Raw genomic sequence first — 19,936 nt, 5'->3', positions numbered from 1 at the left:
GGAGAGACTTTAATACATTATTGATTGACAAACATTTATTTTCTTTGAAAGCCATCATCAGAGCAAAAATGATTATTATAAAACTTGTGCGATATCTTTCTCCTACATAAATAATCCTGAATTTATCTTGTTATTGTCTGTGGCATGATATTGAACTGCTAATGTAAAACTAACCTCCAGCTATTTGTTTTACTCCTCAAGTAAGAATCAAGTACTGTGGTGAGTTGTTTTTCTTCACTCACCTGCTAATGTGTTTATTTTCCTGTTTGATCAGTTGTAGTAAGACACTCAGTACGTCTGTAAACATTGTCTTTCCTGGCAAAGTTGGTTGTAATTGAAGGTAGCTACAATAGTATTTGTTACACAACTGTATGCCATTTATAATAATTTTTTCACCTTAGTTGAGAATGAAAATAAGCAGCAAAGAAAGCTAGTTGCATTTTGATTGCAGATTTTTTTGTAACGTTTGAGTCAGAGAAGAAATAAACCAGTGTGAAAAACTAGGCTGTGTCTTACCCCAGGAGGACTGTGGGTATTTTGGCTCAGCTGGAGACCTATCAGGCTGCTAGCTTGGACTGTTGTTTAGGGGATATCATACAATGCAACAGAGCAGAGCAAGCACAAACACAACAAAATGAAGAGTGGATGTCTTAGTAAAGTTGGAATAATGGCTTCAGAATGACTGAATGAATTATTTAAATACTCCCAACATTAATAAACGTATGCTAGGCCTATATGATTATTTCTATAGTCTTTAGTCCCCAGATGGCAAACCCTAATTTGTAATCATGGAAGCGTGGAGACGTTGAGCTGTGGAGACGTTGGGCATCCAACTCTGGTTGGGTGGCTTCCACCTCTGTGACTGAGGGTTTCCTGTGGAAAGTACTGGACTATACTAAAGAAAGCAGAAGTGCACAGATGGTGCACTGTACTGTATGTTTGAGTCATTAGACAGGTAGACGAGGGCGCGTGAGTGCCGGGAGATAATTCCTCCATGACCACTTCCCCACACTGGTGTGTAAATTGTCAGTGCATGTGCTTTTGTTTATACATAGCCTGTAACTGTTACACGCATGCAACGCCTTGTGCCTTCTATGGTATGTGTGTGTGCATGAATTAGCCTATATATATATATGTGCCAGGGAGTGGTTCTCACATGTACAGCTAGGGCAGATGGAGAGAAGGGCTTAACCAAATATTTGGATAGTGACCCGGATTCCTATGGTATAATAACAAAGATCACAGCTCCTTTTATTCTGAACTAAGGGTTTTCCTGGGTGCTGGGTTCCTTTTTTATTTCCCGTCATCACTACTTATCGGAACAAAGTTACCTCAGGTCACCTCAGATGAAGAACTTTTTAATTTTCTGGAAACATCAGTTGAGACAGAGCACAAATAAATGGATGTCACTCACAGCTATTTATGCTGCTATCTGCGTGGTAGGGAGCCTTTTAGGGCAATGTAGAGCAGTGTTGCTTGTAACATGATTGTAATTGATCACAACAAAAACACACAAAAAAACAATGTCGCTCAAATAGAGTTATGGGGTCGCGGCTGTTGGCAAAATAATCCTGAACTGCTTCAAAATATCATCCATATCTAGATGAACTTATGTATGTATAATTAAACTAAACAAAACCGAACCTGAGGCTGCTCTTCAGCTTCGTCTTACATTTTGTTACATGTTAAATAGCCGTCAGCTTCTTTTGACTTTGATGACCCATTTTCCTTTCCAACGCAGGACTTTGAATAACAGTGTTTTGTGCTTGCTTACCCATGGGTGGGGTGCAGCTCTGTGTTGTAGAGTTTGTGGTTCAGCTGTATTTTATTTTCACTGCACTTTACTTACAGTATAACATGTTGTTATGGAAATACACAGAAAAATGTGGCAAGGACTCATAAGTCTGTCGTGGTTCTGCGGCTGGGGCTTTCGATTTCTGAGTGACTCGCCAAAGTTGAAATTAGCCGCTGTGGCAGAGAAGCGGGTTTGATGATGATAATGGTGATTATTTCAATTGAGATAATAACGAGGATGATGACATGTGATAACACTGATGGCTGGGAGGATCACAAGGAGGAAGAAGACAGTGACTCTGGGGCTGGTGATCATGATGGTGATGATGAATATGACTGCGAGCAGGATGTTTTGGGTTAAGATGATGGTAGCAAGCGTGAAAACAAAGTGTAGTTATCTTCAGTTGTGGAAGAAGTATTAATTCCTTTACTTAAATCAAAGCACCTATACATGAATGTAAAAAATACTCCATTACAAGAAAAGTCCAGCATTGAAACTTTGACTAAAACTATATATTATATATAATTTCCAGCTAACGGTGATGCATCCATGGGTAAAGAGTGTTTTACTGTAGTAGCTTTTTGAGATGAAGCTAGTTTATATTAAGTTATCTCTATACAATTCAGTCCAGTAGTTCCCAGTGATGGGGTCAGGTCCCTGCCAAAGGCTCACAAGATAAATCTGAGGGGTTGTTAGATGATTAATGGGTTAAGTAAGAAGAAATTTGTATTCATTTTTTGGACTTGCCTCTAATCTTTTCTTTTTGGGTGAAATGTTGGAAAAAATTCGAAGCTTGTTTTGCTTGGTACTATTATTAAAATTAAACCATCAGATGAGATTTAGATTGGAAATCCCTCTTTGGTTGAACGGCTAAGAATCCATAGATACTGAGTTACTGTGAGGGATTACAAACCAAAAAGTTTATTTACCTGATTTCAGGAATCAATCATTGTAATGCATGCAAAAATAAAATAAAATGAAAATATTTAAGTAAGGTACAAGTACCTCAAAACTGCATTTAACTACAGTACTTAGGTGAATGTACTTGGTTTCTTTCCACCACTGGTTATCTGTCAGGATCTCAGTAAAGTCCATCTTCCTCAAATAATTTGCTTTACTGATTACATATGTTTGGAGTAATGGAGTTGGTCGTCTAAGAGCTGGATTTTCGATTTAGTTGTGTCCTTGAGAAAAGACCGTGAACCCCAAGTTGCTCCCCGGGTGCTCACTGCTCCTAGTGTATCGGATGGGTCAAATGCAAACGCTGTGAAATGACAACAAAGGCTGAAAGGCTGCAGCCCTAGAGAAAAGCCAGTGGCTGTGACTGCGAGTAGCCTGACTCTGTACAGACCGGGGAAATGTAATGCAAAAGAGATGCCACACTGCAATTTGCCAGCGCAGGAATGTTTTGTTTTTTAAAGCAACGTCCTGCTAAGTTGCTCTGTCTTTGCTTTGCTAACCTTACACCCTGTTAAAAGAAGGTTTCAGTTCTTCTCTTTCAGTTCACATAAGTGTCCATCACTCTGTCATCCTCTGCTCTACATAATCTGTCACTTTACCCTCCCACTCACACACACAGCCACTAAGGCGCCTATAGCCTGTACCATTATTGTCATCATCACACCTTTCAGGCAGTTGTCTTTTTGTTTTCTGAAATCATATGACGTGTCAGTGTATGTAGACTGTAAATTATTTCTAAACGAGAGCATCTGCTATATGTTGTTCGTAAATGTGCATGTATAATGACTTGGCGCAAGTCCTGATTACGTTAGTGGCCTAATTTCTATTAATAAATGCAGTTGGATTCCTGACTTTTTCTTCTGTTTTTGGTCATAGATTGCAGGAGGCCTAAGGACAAATTAGATTTTCTGCGTGGTTTTAACTTGATGTAATGCCTGTCTTTATAAAGAAAAGGTTATGACCATCAGCAGTTTCAGGCCATTATTCTGGTGGTTCATGTTTTCATTAGTGTGGTTTGCAGGGCCGCAGAATAGATTTCTCAGCTGAGAATACAGGCTTCAGTAAAATTGTCTCATTTGGTGCAACTTAACAATAAATCTTGGAGCAGTGGGAAACAGAATGCAATATAGACTAGAGCCAAAGTTGTAGAATTAGCGTTGTTTAGGCTGTATTTATAGTTGAGTGTTAAGGGTTTATGGTGTAGCTCCGGATCATTGTAGCTTCCTCAGAAATGTGACTACACATCAGGGTTACAGAGATACCACATGGGAACAGTAAGAACTGAGACTGGTCAGCTTGGGCTTCCTGTCTTTTGTCTTACAAGTTTCTGATGCTGGTAGAGATTGTTGATATTGAAATATTGAAATCCAAATGTAGTGCAAACTTTTGCTAAATTTCTACCAAAACCAGCCCAAAAAAAAGTGCTTTTCATTCATCTACCGTAATTAGAAGTTGGCAAGCACTTGGTTGTGTTAATTCTCCAGTCAGGAGCCATTAAACCATTGAAGAAGAAGATGGTGGAACAAGATTATGTAGATGATGTAATTAAAGGAGCACCAGTCAAATCTCAAACGATGAAAAACACATTATAAACGCGATGGAAATATGGCATTTCTGTTTGTTTCATGTATGAATGTGAGGAAGGTTACAGTCTCCTCATCACCCCACAAATATCTAATGTTTTTGTCTGTTTTTTTTTTTTTTTTGCACTTTGTCGCATTTTGCTTTCATTGATACACTAACTTCTACCTCAGCCAAGTGTCAGATCTTTTTTGCATTCATTTTTCAAATTTTTGGCATTTCCACTCAGGTTTTCTTTTTAGGCACATAAAAACAGGAGGATGGAAATCTACCCAACGTAATGGAAGTTGAAGAAAGGCTGCATTATCTGCAGCTTGTCAGTGACAAACACCTACCAAAGACATCTTTACTGTAAACCTTCTGCTCACACAGTGACTGTACGGCAGTGTTTACTCAGATGTTACTGGAATACAATTAGAGCAGGATGAGACCTGATAATGTACAATACATCTGGTTAATGTTGAAAGTAAAAGTACATTCTGGTGTTGATCATTTTATCACTGATGTAATCAATTTTCCGAGTGGTCTGTGTTTAGATCATGTGCAAACTGAGTTTTAGTACTGACGCAATATCTTCATATTGCATAATTTCAGGAGCTGAGCAGCTTTAAACATTTCCACTGTGGGTAAAAGAAGCCAAAGAGATACTGCAGTGTACACACCAAACGTGGGAATATATCAGTGTTTGACACCTATGACGACATAAACGTCCTTTTAACGTTGAAACTTGATTGAGTCCTAGCTTGTTAAAGTTGATCCATTTTCTCCAGAAGAGTTTTACAAGTTCATTTGTTGGGAAATGTCTGCTTCAGCATATGCATGTTTAGGCTAGCTCGGGTAATAAATCTTTTTTTAGACACTTACTGCTGCAGATTCATATAGGGAAGTCTTACTGTGATCTTTTAGACGATACAATTTTGCTGCTATTTTTGCTCACTCTGATGGGATCACTAAATCAGCTCATCGTCCTTCTGGGGCATTTCAGAGCTCTGGCACATTTCACCGAGCCGGCTGGTTAGACAGAAAGGTCTTTTAGGATCCGCTGCTTGTCCCAAGCATCTCTCCGTTTCTTCTTCAGTCCCAAACTTTTAAAAGGATTGTTTAGAAAATGTTTGTCTTCCACAGATTTTGAATTCTACTAATAATGTAGTGGAACAGATGGTTTTTATCTTTTCAAGCCACAAGATTGTTAACATTAGTAGAATTGCTCATTTAGTAACAGAGCAAAATACAATTCAAGTGTGTGTTGAAGAAATAATATTTAAACCTTGGCTAACAGTAGGACAAACAGGAGGTGTTACCATGGCACCTCTGTTTGCACAGCCCGACTGACGAATGGTCACTGGTTTCCCCCTCACCATAACACACAGGAAGGAAGAGATTAATTCAAAGTATAAGAACGTTCTCTCTCTCTGTTCCTCCCTCCCTGTCTGTGACGCTATGTGGCTCTCTCTCTTTTCCAAAGCAGAAGTATCTCTTTCTTCTTCACAAACTGTGGGCAACTTAGAGTGTAGTCTCATTTTTTGTATTTCAGCTTACTCAGGTGAGCAGTGAGTATGATGTAGGACAATTCAACAGTTAAAGTAAAATAAATTTGCGATTTTTGTTATTTTTTTGAACCAAGAAACATTTGCCAGTTTTATGTTCCTAAATGTGACAATTTGATGCTAATGACAAGCATGATAATAACATGTATAGTCTTGGGTTTTAGGACTGTTGTAAGATCATGTTTAAAGACGTCACTTTGGTTGTCTTTTCATATTTTTAAGACATTTTAAATGATTCATCAAGAAAATAGTTATTAGTTGCAGCCCTTATATTGCCCCATGCCCCAGAAACTCAGCAATATCGTATCGCACAGGGTGTGAAATAGTCCTTTCAACCCTCACACACTTACACTCACATGAATCAGCAAGAAGTAAATGAGACTAAATGTACTCTACTATAAACCTGACACAGAACCATTGTCTTAGAGCTGGGAAGTAGAGTCATTTCCCAGGAAAGAGGAAATTCAGTATGTGTCTCAAACCTTTCCAAGCTCCTTTGGCATCTATCTGTTACTGGATGTTTTCAGTTTAGTCTCTGCTTTATACTGTTTTTTGGCTGTTTTACCACAGTAGCAGCTGCCTCATCTTGAATTTAACCAAATTTTAAATAAAACTTTCTTGATAAAAAAAAATAAAAAAAAGGTGCAGGACAGAGGTTAGTCTGTATCAGGGAATCTGACACCCAAAGTCTGCTTTGTTTGATGTATTTACATAAATGTGGCTTTGTTTACTGTTTTTCTAACGATCATGTACCCACTTTTGCCACGAAATTCGACTTATAGTTATTAATTAATTATCATCAACAAGTTTCCTGGAAAGACCTATGTCATTTTACTGTAATTATACTGTAATAGAAACACTTTTCATTTGGTGCACCTTACCACTTTAAATTAATTAATGAATACCTTGTAGTCAGCACACAGCAGGTACGGTGAACATATGAAATTTGTCTACATACAAGCAATGAATGATTTGATGAAGTATTTATACTTGACTTTAAAACAGCAGTTCCTCTAAGACATTTCCTCTTCATTAATAGCCTCATAACTTTTACTTTTTCCTTTATTTTTTCCTATAATTAATATCAAATAAATAAATAAAAACTTCCAGGCAAGTTTTATGAAATTATAAGGAAAAATAAAAGCTTTAAAATGTCCTTGCCTTGACTCTGTGTGACAGTGTGATCTCAGTCAATTAGCCCATAATTAGGCTGCTTGACGTTTTCTAACATACTGTAGTGGTAATACAGATATTGTATGTAGAAGCATTACAAACTGTTGTGGCACACATGAGGAAAACTATATCTTTAGGTATATTTTTATTGAAGTACTCATACATAACACATACATATCCCACTTTAGTATGTGGATAAATGGCAGTTATGTACTGTAGACAAAAACAAAACAACTTCCCAAACAGCATTAGAGAATCAAGTCTTAATACTTCTTAAAAAACAAATGCAGATGCTGAATATACACTTCTTCCTATCTGATATTGTCTTATATTCATTAATTATATGGATGATTGTCCATGAAACACGTAGTTGGTTTTTAATGTTCAAATTATTAGCTGTCATTCGTGTGTCCCTGTGGTGCATTGTTTGCCTTGAGTTTGTATATAAGAGGTAATCTGAACTGCAGCATGGGGATCCATTAAAATAAACAAATCCTTTGGGCAAGTCCATCACTCCGTCAGTCTGCTCATCCGTCAGACAGATGCAGCTGGATCATGGGAAAGGAATGTCGTGTCATCACAGTAAATCATTTTGGGGTCAGAGGGAGCACTTCCTGATTGCTTTAGTGAAACATAGCTCCAAAAACATAACTGACATCTCTTCTATAGAACACCACAATGATCGTGATTAGTTGGAAATTGAGTCCATCCCCAACAAATTCCCAAGAATCAGTGTTCTCTGTATGAAGATTAAAGAAGACAAAAAAAATGTACACACCACTGTGCGTCATGAAATCCTGTGACGCTTTGATCCTTTTTAACCCCACATTCCCCCACTTCTTAACGTCATGGTAGTTTGACTTTATTATTTTCCTTTTACCTAGGAAGCTCATAATTGCAATGCAAAGGCATTTGGCCTCCGCTTCTCTTGAAACTTGTTTTCATCCCGTCTCTGAACAGAAGGCTTGTTTCTGGTTGACAGATGATGAATTTTACATTTTCACAGTTGTATATGTTTACATAGAGCGCTGATGTCCATGTTGTTCTCGACAGACAATTCAAAGAGAAAAGCAAGCACGAGAGACTGGTATGAGTGAGAATGGTTTCCCAGACAAATGCACTAATCCACTTAACCACCAGGATACCCCACTTCATAGAAAAGGGTCTTTGTTCCCAAGGTCTGTCTTTGTGTTGTTTTTCGAAAGGCTAAGTTCTTGGATATCCCTTCTTTGTTCTGTTAAGAAGACCAGGGTAAAAACACAGCCATAAGATAAATGTGCTTATTTTTCTCCTTTCAGTAATTACTGGAGATCACTACAGAGCAGTTAGATACGCCTGGTTTTGTTTTGTTTAGCTTATAATGTTCAGAGGTCTACTTAGTAGCTTTTTGGGGCTTTCAACCGCGTCTCACAGACTTCATTCTGAAAATAGAGCTGAAAAAGAGATGAAAGCTCAGAAAAAGGTTTTGGACTTTTGATTCATTTGACATGTTTTGGTACAAATACAGTTTCTAAAAGGTCATGAACTTCCAAGATGAAATAGCTTTTGCAAATTTAACTATTTTCTTCACGGTCTAATGGGACTTTGCCAGCCAAAGGGGGTGCAGCAAGTGCTACCTGGGGACCACCAAACCTTGGCATCAGTCACCCAGACAGTCACAAGAGAGTCATGAGACTGTGATAAAATGTAGTTTTAACCTTAAAATCCTCAAATGTTGGTGAGTTCAGTGCAGTCCAAAGACGTTGCTTTGTAGCCTGAATGTTAACTGATGGATCCGTTATAACTGTAGGGTTCTTGTTTTTCATTAGAAATTTTTTTTATCAATTTAATCAATTTGAATCAGTGAATGCATTTGCATGTGTTTTTAATCAAGATGCTTCTATACTGTGCTACCATAGTGACACCCCTTAGTGATTTCCTTTACATGGTATCCCCTCTTGTCTGGGGCATAACTGCATATTTAAGTGATTAAGGTGTTTATTCTTCAGATTTCTTAAAGGACCAGTGTGCTAAGGATTAAGTGGTATCCAGCGGTAGTTGCATATCACAATCCCCTCGCCTCACCCTCCTGTTCCAAGCATGTAGAAGAAACTATGGTGGGCAGGAAAAGCCCTCTCTAGTGCCTGTACTTTTGGGATATTGTATTCTGACACACTGGACTTTTATTGTAACTGTTTTTTCATGAGACATTACTGAAAATGCACAGTAATAAGAAATGGAAATACTGCACTTTTTGAACAACTGCTATAGTAATACTTAAATAATTATTAGTGCTGAATTAATAAGTTAATCGACAGAGACAGTTTTGGTAATTTTAGTCATTTATCAAGCAAAAATGCAGTTCTTTGAAATATAAAAAGTCTAAAAACAAATCTTGATTTTGGACTGTTGGAAAGTTTGATTGCCATTTTTCTGATATTCCATAGACCAAATAATGATGATTTATTTGCTGATAAAAAACTTAAAACAGACCATTTAAACTCTGTCTTCCTTGTTAAGTGATTATTATATAGGTATTACTGTAATATGCACTCATGGTTGTCCTGTTACAAAAAACAATGAAGTTGACGTAGAAGAAATCTCGGCATGAATCCATTCTCATTCTCACTGGACATTTCATTGTGTGTTACGTAACACAATAGTCATCAAACCTTTCTGTTGAGGGGGGAGGGCTGCGATAGAGTAATGCACTTCTTTTTTTCATCCCATTTGGCTTCTCGTGACAGCACAAAGCACCATTACAACACCTGTACCCCGGCTGTTTTCTTCTCACATGACTGTAAAGACTCTCATGAGGATGTGACTCAGTTCATGGTCAGCTCGGAGCTGATATGCATGTTTAGCAGTAGAACAACACATGGTGCTTGGATTATAGTGGATAGTTTTCTGCTACTGCTCCACTACGTTTCAGAGAGAATATTGTACTTTCTACTCCACTACAGTCTTATAGCTGATTAGTTTGGATTATAGTTTATCCTCCCACTACTTAGCACACTGCCTTTTGATTTCATACATCTTACCAGTCTCTTACCTCTGCATGGAGTCAAAAAACCTAAATTCTTGAGAACAACCATGGCAAAAAGCATAAATTATGTTGGTGTTCGTTTTCTTAATGGGTCATGGAGGCATTTCCTGTCCCTTTTAAAAAAAATTATCCTTTTTAATTTCCTTGGTACTGCATTGTATCTTCATCTACAAAGTTAATGGGAAGCTTTCTATGTTTTATAAAGCATAAAAAGAGATCGGACAGTTGTGAGATATGTGTGTTGTGGATGACTAGACTCGCCTGCACTGGCTCCAGAATTAGACGTCTCTACACGTGACCGCAACACACAAAGCAGTGGATTGACCTGAGGGCAGAGCAGTCAAGCGTTCAATGCATGGTGCATAGTGCAGGCATGCATGTGTATGTATGTTTCAATGCACACACATACATGCATACACACACACACCTTCCATTTGCGTTTGACGCATGCATTTCAGTGCATCAATGTGACATGTTTAGAAACAGAAAGTTGAACAGGAAGCCCTGCGTAGACTGTACCAATCGTAGTACCACGTCATAATTCACAGAAACAAGGAGGCAGCAAGAGCACCAAGCTTAAGATTGAGTAGTAGTACTTTTCTGTGTTGTTCATGCTATTAAGAGCCTGTTATTAGTGCACATATTTAGCAAATTAAACTTTATCCTATAATAAAATCGTATTTTAGCTGACACATCATTTACAGCCCTTTTACATTAATTTTACACTCTGTACAACACAACGTGAATCCCACATTACACCTAATCTCGTCATTTATTTTTTAAACACATGAGGTACTTAGTGATGTAATGCCTCTCTTTACTGGGAGGAGCCTCGGGTTTTCAGACCACGAACTTCTGGCTATTTCAAGGTCAAGGCTAAAAACTAAAGATGATAACGTTTTGTTGTTTGCTATTGTATTAGCCTCCCACGTAGACAAATCTGCATGTTATGTTAAGCATTGTAAAACTACCGTAACTTGTGTGCGAATCTTGATCTAATTAACTTTGGATTTTGTGGTTTGTGCACTGTGACTTGTCTGTCTCGTTTATTTCCTGTTTTTTACTCCGTCTGCAAAGCAATTTGCGTCTACTGTTTTGAAAAATGCCGTACATCTTAAGTTTACTTCCACTGCGTCAGCCTGTCTCTGTTTTTATTTGTACAGATTGAGCCTTTAGCTCTGACCCATATTTTGCCTTTCACTCACTTTCCCTTGGGTAAAAAAAAAGATCAGAATTCCCACCCGTCCAGTCCCATATGTCCTACAAATGGTTCAATGGTTAGTGTTAATGAGTTGACACAGGGGCATGTGCTAAAGCACACCAACCATGTGCATTAAAATGTAATATATACAGTACATAAAGCAGCAAGTCAGTAAATGTTTGTCAAAATAAAAGCCTGCTTCAATACTCTTTATTACAGTATACAATAATAGCAGCTCCAGCAGCCAGTTCTTGAGAGCTTTAACATCTACACATTGTCTTTCCTTTGGAAAATGTTCTTCCATAGATGAACTGATGGGTTTTCCATTCCAGATTTCATTATAATAAACAGAAGAGTAGCTGGGTAGGAGCAGTGATACAAGAAAAATACACAATATAGCTGAACACAAAAAAATATTTGTGACCTTTACACAGACCCTGGATTGGAAAATCATCAGAAATAAATCTTTCAGTGTTTTCTGTAACTATTTTGTTTTACTCTTGTTTAAAGAAGATCCTCTCCAGACATATTTCACATAAAGAAACTATGAATAATAGCCTTAGTTTATCTAAAAGCAGCTGCTTCTCCCTCCAGAGTCCCGAATCCAGAATTTATAAATATTCAAATACTGTTTGTCCATTCTTACTGTAATGTATGTGTGCTGGAGGTTTCAAGTTTTCACTTCCCACTAGTGAAAGTTTTTTATAGGACCACTGTTGGCTTCCAAACTAGTGTTTGATGTCTCATAATAATGTTTTAAACTCAGATTTAAGGTGAGCACAGAGAAACCTTCAGATGAATGTGAAAACAAACTCTGCACATACGTCATACGTCATTCTGCACGGTGAAGGTCAAACATCAAAATGAAGAAATGTTAAGCAAAACAAATTTTAAAATGAGAGGGGACTTTAAGTTTGTAGTGTAACCATCACCCTTTCTGCTGGTGTGTGTTTGCTATACAGAAAGGGAAGTGATGGACATCAAGCCAGAACAAAGTAATAAAAGAGAGCGACTTGCAAAAACTACAGTGGAAAAAGCATGGAAACCTGCACGTGTTTGTTTGAATAAGTGATCTCCGGGAAGACGCACCACGGCGATACAGCCTCCCCCTCCTCTTTGAAGATGTCTTAATGAGATCCAACTCCTCTTTTCCCCATTCCTCCACTTTCTCCTCCTCACGAATGCTGGAGCGTTGGTCTGCCTCGTTTCAGTGAATCAGTGAATGAACACTGTGCACTTTGGCATGTCACTCTGCCCTTTCTTGGTCATGTCAAGTCTATTTTTGTGTGTGTGTATAGTGTGCATAATTACGTGTGAGAGTGTGTGTGACGGCATTTTATCTCTCAGTCATTATAACCTAATCAAGTCAACAGAGGGCTTGATAATGGAAACAAGAGGTTATCAGAAAAAGAGAGATTTGGAAAGACTTGATGTTGTTTTTATGATTTGTTGAAGGTCATAATAGGAGTGTTTCATGGCAACAAAACTCTCAATGAAATTACAGGAATCCCAAAACCCACTTACTGTTTAATAACAAAGTTTAGTTTAGTTACTTCCTTATCAGGGTATACGGTCGACCTCAGCAGCTGAGAGGCCACAAGATATTAATTATGATCAAGTCTAATGCTTCCAGAAAACCTAGAGCCAGCTCCAGTCTTCTCCTATCTGGAAAATGTTTCATTTCTCTCTGCTTTATTGCTCTACGCTTCACACTCCTGCTTCAATGAAACATCTCAAAAACTGTGTGTTTATCTCTTCTCAGTTTCGATGTGGAGAATGGCCCGTCTGCCAGCTGCAGCCCCCTGGACCCCCAGGCTTCCCCCGGCTCTGGTCTGGTCCTCCACACTAACTTCCCTGGTCATAACCAGCGCAGAGAGTCCTTCCTCTACCGCTCTGACAGCGACTATGATCTGTCACCGAAGTCCATGTCACGAAACTCCTCCATCGCCTCTGAACTGTAAATAAATAAATAAAAACACACAACATGCAAATACCCACACACAGCACAAGTATGTACATGTTAGACAGAGAGAGATATACAGTGGAAGGTGGCAAGGTTGTATATACACAATTATAAAAAAAGTATAAGAAGATAAATATATATATATATAAAACATATAAAATGATTTTAAATACAATGAAGCCTCTTCCACTGTGAAGACAAAACTCTTCACACATGTATTTTTTTGCTAAAGTTTTCTTGGAATCATTCGTTTAAAACCGTTGTGTAACTCAATAACAGAATATGATCATATAGTTATGGTACAAATCCACTTAAATTGGTTTTATGTTATGCTGTCACTAATGTACATCGTTGAAGATGTGTTTTAGTATATGTTTTAAGCATTTCTAATATATAATGTGTGTTTTTCTTTTAATGTTCAAGTCTGTTTGTTTCATCTGATTGCAAAACTAATCTTCCCTGGGGGTCAATAAAGTTAAAAGGTTTCAGACAATAATACTGAATTATCATCCACCCTAATTCAAGTTGAATAAAGCTTAGATACAATGTAGTACTTTTGTCAGAATTAATATATTTTTATTCATAGCGGTGGCTCTTTTAAAGCTCTGACTGCTGTTTTATTTACCATTAAATGCCATCACTGGACATACAGCAGGCTTTAGTAGAGACTGCTGCTCTGCCCTCCAGTGGAGGATCTGATGATAGGTACTCTAGTGGAGGGTGGATTGAAGGAGTCCACTACATGACTCCAGATGCTGCAAATTACAATGATTTGAAACCCATAGAAAAATAATTCTGGTATTTTCCCTCATTTAGGTCACTGTAAATTCTAGGTACCTTACAAGGTTACATCCCATAGAAGATTGTTTTGACCCATGACCATCCTCCCATACTCCTCTTCCTCTTTGGACACCGTCTCTTTCAGTTAATTATAATAATGAGGCTGGCTGGGTCATGGTAGTCGTTGCTTATTCTTCTTCCTTAACTTCTTTGCTTTTAAAACATGACCACGCTGGCAGAAAGCACTGAGCATGTTAAATCAGCAAAACCTGATATTTGCTGTCTATTGAAAGTTTCTTACAACTTTTTCTTTTTGTGTGTGTGTTTCCAGACATGGTGATGACCTGATCGTAACTCCTTTTGCTCAGGTAAAGAGCTTACTGTCTGTAACTCACAATGAGTCTAATATTAACACACATACTTATTTAACAGTGGGGGCTGATAAGAGTACAGTTACCAACAGTGATCAGTATCAGTGTCCAAAGTTTAAACAACAATGTAACGTATGAATGTATCATTTTTCTATTTTCCTTTTATTTTTAAAAGAAAAATCATTTACTCTTTAATTACAGATTTATTGCAGTCATCAAGCAGAAACCTAAACTTAAACTTAAGGATTTTAAATAAATATGTTACAAAGGTAATGATTATCTCCTCCTCTGCATTTCTAGGTTCTGGCAAGCCTTCGAAGTGTGAGGAATAACTTCACTGTACTGACCAATGTCCAGTGTGCCTCCAGCAAGTGAGTGTTAATCAAAACCTGCAATTTTACATCAACTTTGTGACTTTTTTTTGTTATGTGCCCCAAAGCACATAACAAAAAAAAGTAGGTCCCAAAACCTGGTCCCAAAACCTGGTCCCAAAACCTGCTTTAACTCTCTGACAACATCAGGAAAATACTTCTAAAGAGTCTAAAATTCAGAGGAGCCAGTTGATAATAAAACATGAGCTTTATGTTTTATTATAAGCCATCATGAGAACCTCAAAAGAGTGTTATAAATCAAGTTGAAGTCCACTTAAACACTCTCTGGATTCATTTTTAGAGTGCAAAATGCATTTTAAAGTGACTCTTAAACAATATAAACATCATGCAGTAAGTCTGGTGGAAATGAAAATACATCAAACTCATCCGCTTCTCCAAAATAATTTAACTTCTTAACAGCTTTGAGCATCACAAAAAAAGTCAAAGGCAAAAGACTGATCATGTTCACTCAACCTGCAGTTCCATGATTTTACCACAAGGTGGTTGTATTGAGCTTTAAATAGACTGAGGTATGACGTCTGACAGCAAGTCTGAGTGTTTCCACCACTCACAGTAGAGCGGGTTAAGTAGTCCGGCAAACAAACACAACACATGCACATTTAACGGCACATTGAAACATTGTAAGTGAATATTACAGTGATGCCCAACTCAAAGTGGTAACGTTGTAATTTTAGAACCATTATGCCTCTTTTATCTCTTGAGAAATTAAAGAATAGTTTCCAACTGTGTGTCAGTCAATTAAAATGCTCTATAAGGAATTGCTCTGTTGTGGTGAGGCACAAACAGAAAAACACACCCACAGCTACTCACACAGATGGAACGCCTCATTGGTATGCAGTCAAAGTATTTTTTGTCCCCACGGCATTCATTCTGCACTGCATCAGTGGCCACCCAATCATATTTGCATCTCACATATAATGAAGTAGAATTTGGAAATAAATTAAAAAGCTTTAGTCTCGCAGAAAATCTAGTAAATTGTTTGCTCCTCCTCATATACTCTATCTGGAAAAGAAATGTATGTCAAACTTATAGTAAAGTGCAGCGATGGCGGCGTGGAGTAAAAGGATCATGTGTGATCAAAGCCATGTTGTATTTTCAGCTCATAGATGCACACAATATTGTTGGTCTACTACTACTACCTTATTTTTAAACGCATCTTCTCAAACCAGTGCACTGGTTTTTTCACTGCTGTGATTTTAAAATGTTTTATAAAAATTACTTTCTAGCATGTTTGTCAGTGGTTTGCAAAGTAAAGATATTACTAATGGTGATCATTGGCAATCAATCTGCTGATTATTTTCTTAATTAATCAATTCATTTTGGTCCACAGAAAGTCACAAAATAATTAAAAATGCCAGTTACAATTTCCTAAAGTCAAAGATGACGTCTTAAAATTGCTGGTTTTGTTGGACTAACTGTTTAATATCGTCTACATTAAAAAAAAGCAAAATCTTTGCGCTGCAGGTCGTCTTCCATGGAGATTTTACAGTAGCCCAGAAGGGACAAACCAAACACTGGCTCGAGATAATGCCTTTTTTTCCGCACATTTCACACCCACCATAGCTTTTGTCACACACTTCACGGCACGTTGTCATTCCCAGGTTGACAAATACAGACGCGAGTGGTGTTCAGTTAGTTGTAATCTGCAACTTCACTGCTAGATGCCACTAAATCCTTTAACAGACTGGTCCTTTAAAGCTGCAGCAGCATCACACCTCCCAGTGGAGGTGAGACTGCGGATGCAGATACTCTGGAAATATGTATATAGGGCACCTTTCCCTCTGTTCTTTGCTGTGAAGGCTTATGTGTATGTGTGTGTGTGTGTGTGTGTGTGTGTGTGTGTGTGTCTGTCTGTGTCTGTGTCTGTGTCTGTGTGTATCAGTGTCTAAAGATGCAAAGAGCTCTGTCCTCTTCCACTCTCCATATTAACACTCTGCTGTATTGAAAACCTGAAGCCTGTCTGACCTACATTCGGTTCTTACACTCACACAGACTGATTTTCTGAATTTATTCCACCCAGAAGATCCAGCGGATGATCAATGAGTCCTTGCTGAAAAGAAATGTATCAATACACTGTCAGCTGCCACTCTCCAGCTTTCTCTCACACACACTCTTTTGTCCCTTCAAGATGTTTTCCACATCAATTATTCTGTCAAGTCACTGTATGTTATTCTATTCATGTTATTATTCAAGACTCTCACATTGAGGTTTTAACCAGGTATTATAACACACATTTTACCCTCGGCAGACACATTAGCTGACATAAACACTGACATTTGAAGAAAAACACTCACATATAATTAAATGTTAATGCAAGAGGTGGAGGTGCAGGGAGTTACTAAAAGCAGTGAAGATGTTTCTGTGTATGCAGAACTTCTGTAGGCAGTAGTGATAGGAAGTGGACATATATTATTATTGGATATGTGGAACATCGAACTGTAGAACAACTTGTGCCTGAAACTACCACATGGCTCCATTACAATAAAAATATCATAAAAACTAAACTAATAAATGCTATCTGATGACCCACAATTACATGTCTAATCTCTCTTTACTAAGTGTTTCAAATTGAGTTTAAAGTGATCTCAGTCATGCATCCATTTTACACTCTGTGGGTGGGGGGTACCCCGTGTTCATTCTCTGAACAGACAAAGACGTCTGTCATACTCAAATGAATAGTCTGACATTTAGACAAATACGCTTATTCGATTTGTTGCCAAGAGTTAGATGAGAAGATGTTTCATGTCTGTCCGTTTAATATGAAGCTACAGCCGACAGCTGGTTAGCCTAGCTTAGCAGCAAGAACTGCTCTGTCCAATTCAATTAAATTTTATTTGTATTGTGCAAATACATAACAGAAGTTATCTCAGGACACTTTTCAAAATAGAGCAGGTCTAGACCGAACTCCTTCTAAAATTATTTACAGAGACCCAACAGTTCCCACCATGAGCAAGCACTTGGCGACGGGGGCAAGGAAAAACGTCCTTTTAAGAGGCAGAAACCTCGTACAGACCCCGGCTCTAGGTGGGTGGCCGTCAGTTGGGGTGAGAGAGAGAGAGAGAGAGAGAGAGACACAGAGAGAGAGAGACAAAGAGAGAGAACAGAGGTAACAACAGAAAGACAGAGACAGAGACAAAGGTGCACAGCAACAACAGTAGCAACAACTACACTAATAGTAGAGACTGATAGTGATCAACTAACTGTCATCACTAAAGCTTGTTAATCAACACAATTAATCAGCACAAAAATCAGAGTTAAAAAACGAGTTTGTGGGTGCTGTGGTTCTGATAATCAGGCACATATTAAGTAGTGAGATGACAGAGTCCCACTAGCTGTCTTTATGCTAATCTAAGCTAACTAGTTTGTGGCTTTAGCCTCATATTTACGATAAATATATCAAGGTGGTATTGATCTTCCCGTTTAACTCTTGGCAAGAAAGCAAATAACAGTATTTCCCAAAATGTCAAATTATCCCTTTAACCAAAATTACTAACTTAATCTTAATTTACTGCGAGAGAAAATGTTATTGGTTATTTTGGTGAACTAATCCTTTAAAGATGAAGATTATATACAGCATATCATTCTCATATCATTTCCTTCTTTCAGGAGGTCTCCTGCAGCAACAACTCAGCCTCCAATCACCAGAGTTTGTCTCCCAGGTAAGAGGCTCAGAGGATTGTCTTGCTATGTCTGTCTGGCGTCTGTAAAGCTGTGAACTGCACATCTTTCTGTCTTTTTGACTTATCAGGTTTATATCTGGCCCCAACTCTCTCCTGCCACCATTTTTCGCTGTTCTCATTATTCTCTCCCCCTCCTTCCCTCTCTGCCTCTCTCCTCTGTCTCGTCCTTTGCTCATGAACTCGCGTACGTGACGACTTTCACTTTTTTTGCCATCTGTCTCCAGCTCCAACATTGCAGTCGAGACTGTTTTGTCATCAAGCTCATTAACTTGTTCAAAGACAATTGAACTGGTATTTCAGACAAACACTTGTGTGCATGCAGGCTCACACTCACACACAGAATGGCCTATTAAAGCAGCTCACTCAAAGATAACAGCAAACCTCCCGTTTTGGCTGTTATCATGATTAATTTTAAGAAGCTGTGTGCGTGTGTGTTTGTCTATCAGTTTGTACAGAATGTGAGCGTATATGCACGTCCACACCAGTAAGAGGCAGTGTGAATATGTGTGTTAGCACAGATGACTTTATGAGCACTGTACATGTGAGTGTGTGTGGTTGCAAGTGCGGATTGCTTGTGAATATTTTTTTGTGTGATTCTGGCATCTGTGTCACTAGCTCACAACACACACACACACACACACATATATATAAATACACAGTTTTTGCACACTTTGAATGCATTTGAATGTGTTTTTACAAATGCTTTTTTGCATATCCTGTGTGTGGACATTTCTGCAATGCAAGGACATGTTAAAAGACTGTTCGAAGGTTTAAGACTTAGAATTAGGTTTAGGTTTGGGTTTGGGTTGAAGTAAGGCATTTAGTTGTGATTGTTATGGGCTAGCTAGGGAATGCATTATGACACTAAGGTCTTCAAGGTTGTGTGTGTGTGTGTCTCTGCGGGTTTTTAGTCTAACGTCACACTGAAGTAGAGTGTGAATAAAGTGCCTTTCTGTCACACATTTAGCCACAACAAAGTGAAAAAAAAAAGTCTTGGCGACAATAATGCAAATGTGTCAAATGACAATGTGGAGTGAAAACAATGTGACAATGTGAGAGCCATCGTTCAAAATGAACCTACAAAATTATCATCTGAATACGCAGCTCCCTTTGGCTTTACAGAGCTTTATAGCAGGTTTCAGCTCATTGTTTTGGTTCATTAGAGACACAGTCAGTAACTTGCTGGGGAATTAAGCAGTTAAAGAGCCAGATATTTTCCTCAAGACTTGGTGGAGACCAAAATGAGAGCTAAAAGAGAGTGAAAATTGGACTTCTGTTTACCAGGTGTCCAGGAACGCGACTCCAAATGAATGATGATGTTCAACAAGAGTTGACAATATGTCAGTTTTGAATTCACAACTTTTGTTTTTGCTGCCCCTCACTTTTAAAGTTCATTTTGAATTATCTCTTTATGTATTGCATTAGGCTAATTTGGATTTTCTAGTGCAAGAGTGGACTGGTCTTTCTC

At 38.2% G+C, this 19,936-nt stretch overlaps 1 protein-coding gene across 4 annotated transcripts in view; it reads left to right on the top strand.

Annotated features, from left to right (window-relative positions):
- Nucleotides 1–19,936, top strand: part of pde4ba (phosphodiesterase 4B, cAMP-specific a) — a 174,906-nt gene that overhangs the window by 102,296 nt on the left and 52,674 nt on the right. For all 4 annotated transcript variants that reach the window (XM_051375876.1, XM_051375877.1, XM_051375880.1 and 1 more), the window contains 4 exons: nt 13,045–13,239; nt 14,357–14,393; nt 14,697–14,767; nt 18,395–18,447. In XM_051375876.1, the coding sequence (XP_051231836.1) occupies nt 13,045–13,239; nt 14,357–14,393; nt 14,697–14,767; nt 18,395–18,447 (356 nt within the window). The remainder of the gene's footprint in view (nt 1–13,044; nt 13,240–14,356; nt 14,394–14,696; nt 14,768–18,394; nt 18,448–19,936) is intronic.

The sequence above is a fragment of the Dicentrarchus labrax genome, unplaced genomic scaffold, assembly GCF_905237075.1.
Source record: "Dicentrarchus labrax unplaced genomic scaffold, dlabrax2021, whole genome shotgun sequence".
Classification (NCBI taxonomy): Eukaryota; Metazoa; Chordata; class Actinopteri; family Moronidae; genus Dicentrarchus; species Dicentrarchus labrax.
This window is presented reverse-complemented; position numbering and strand designations above follow the sequence as displayed.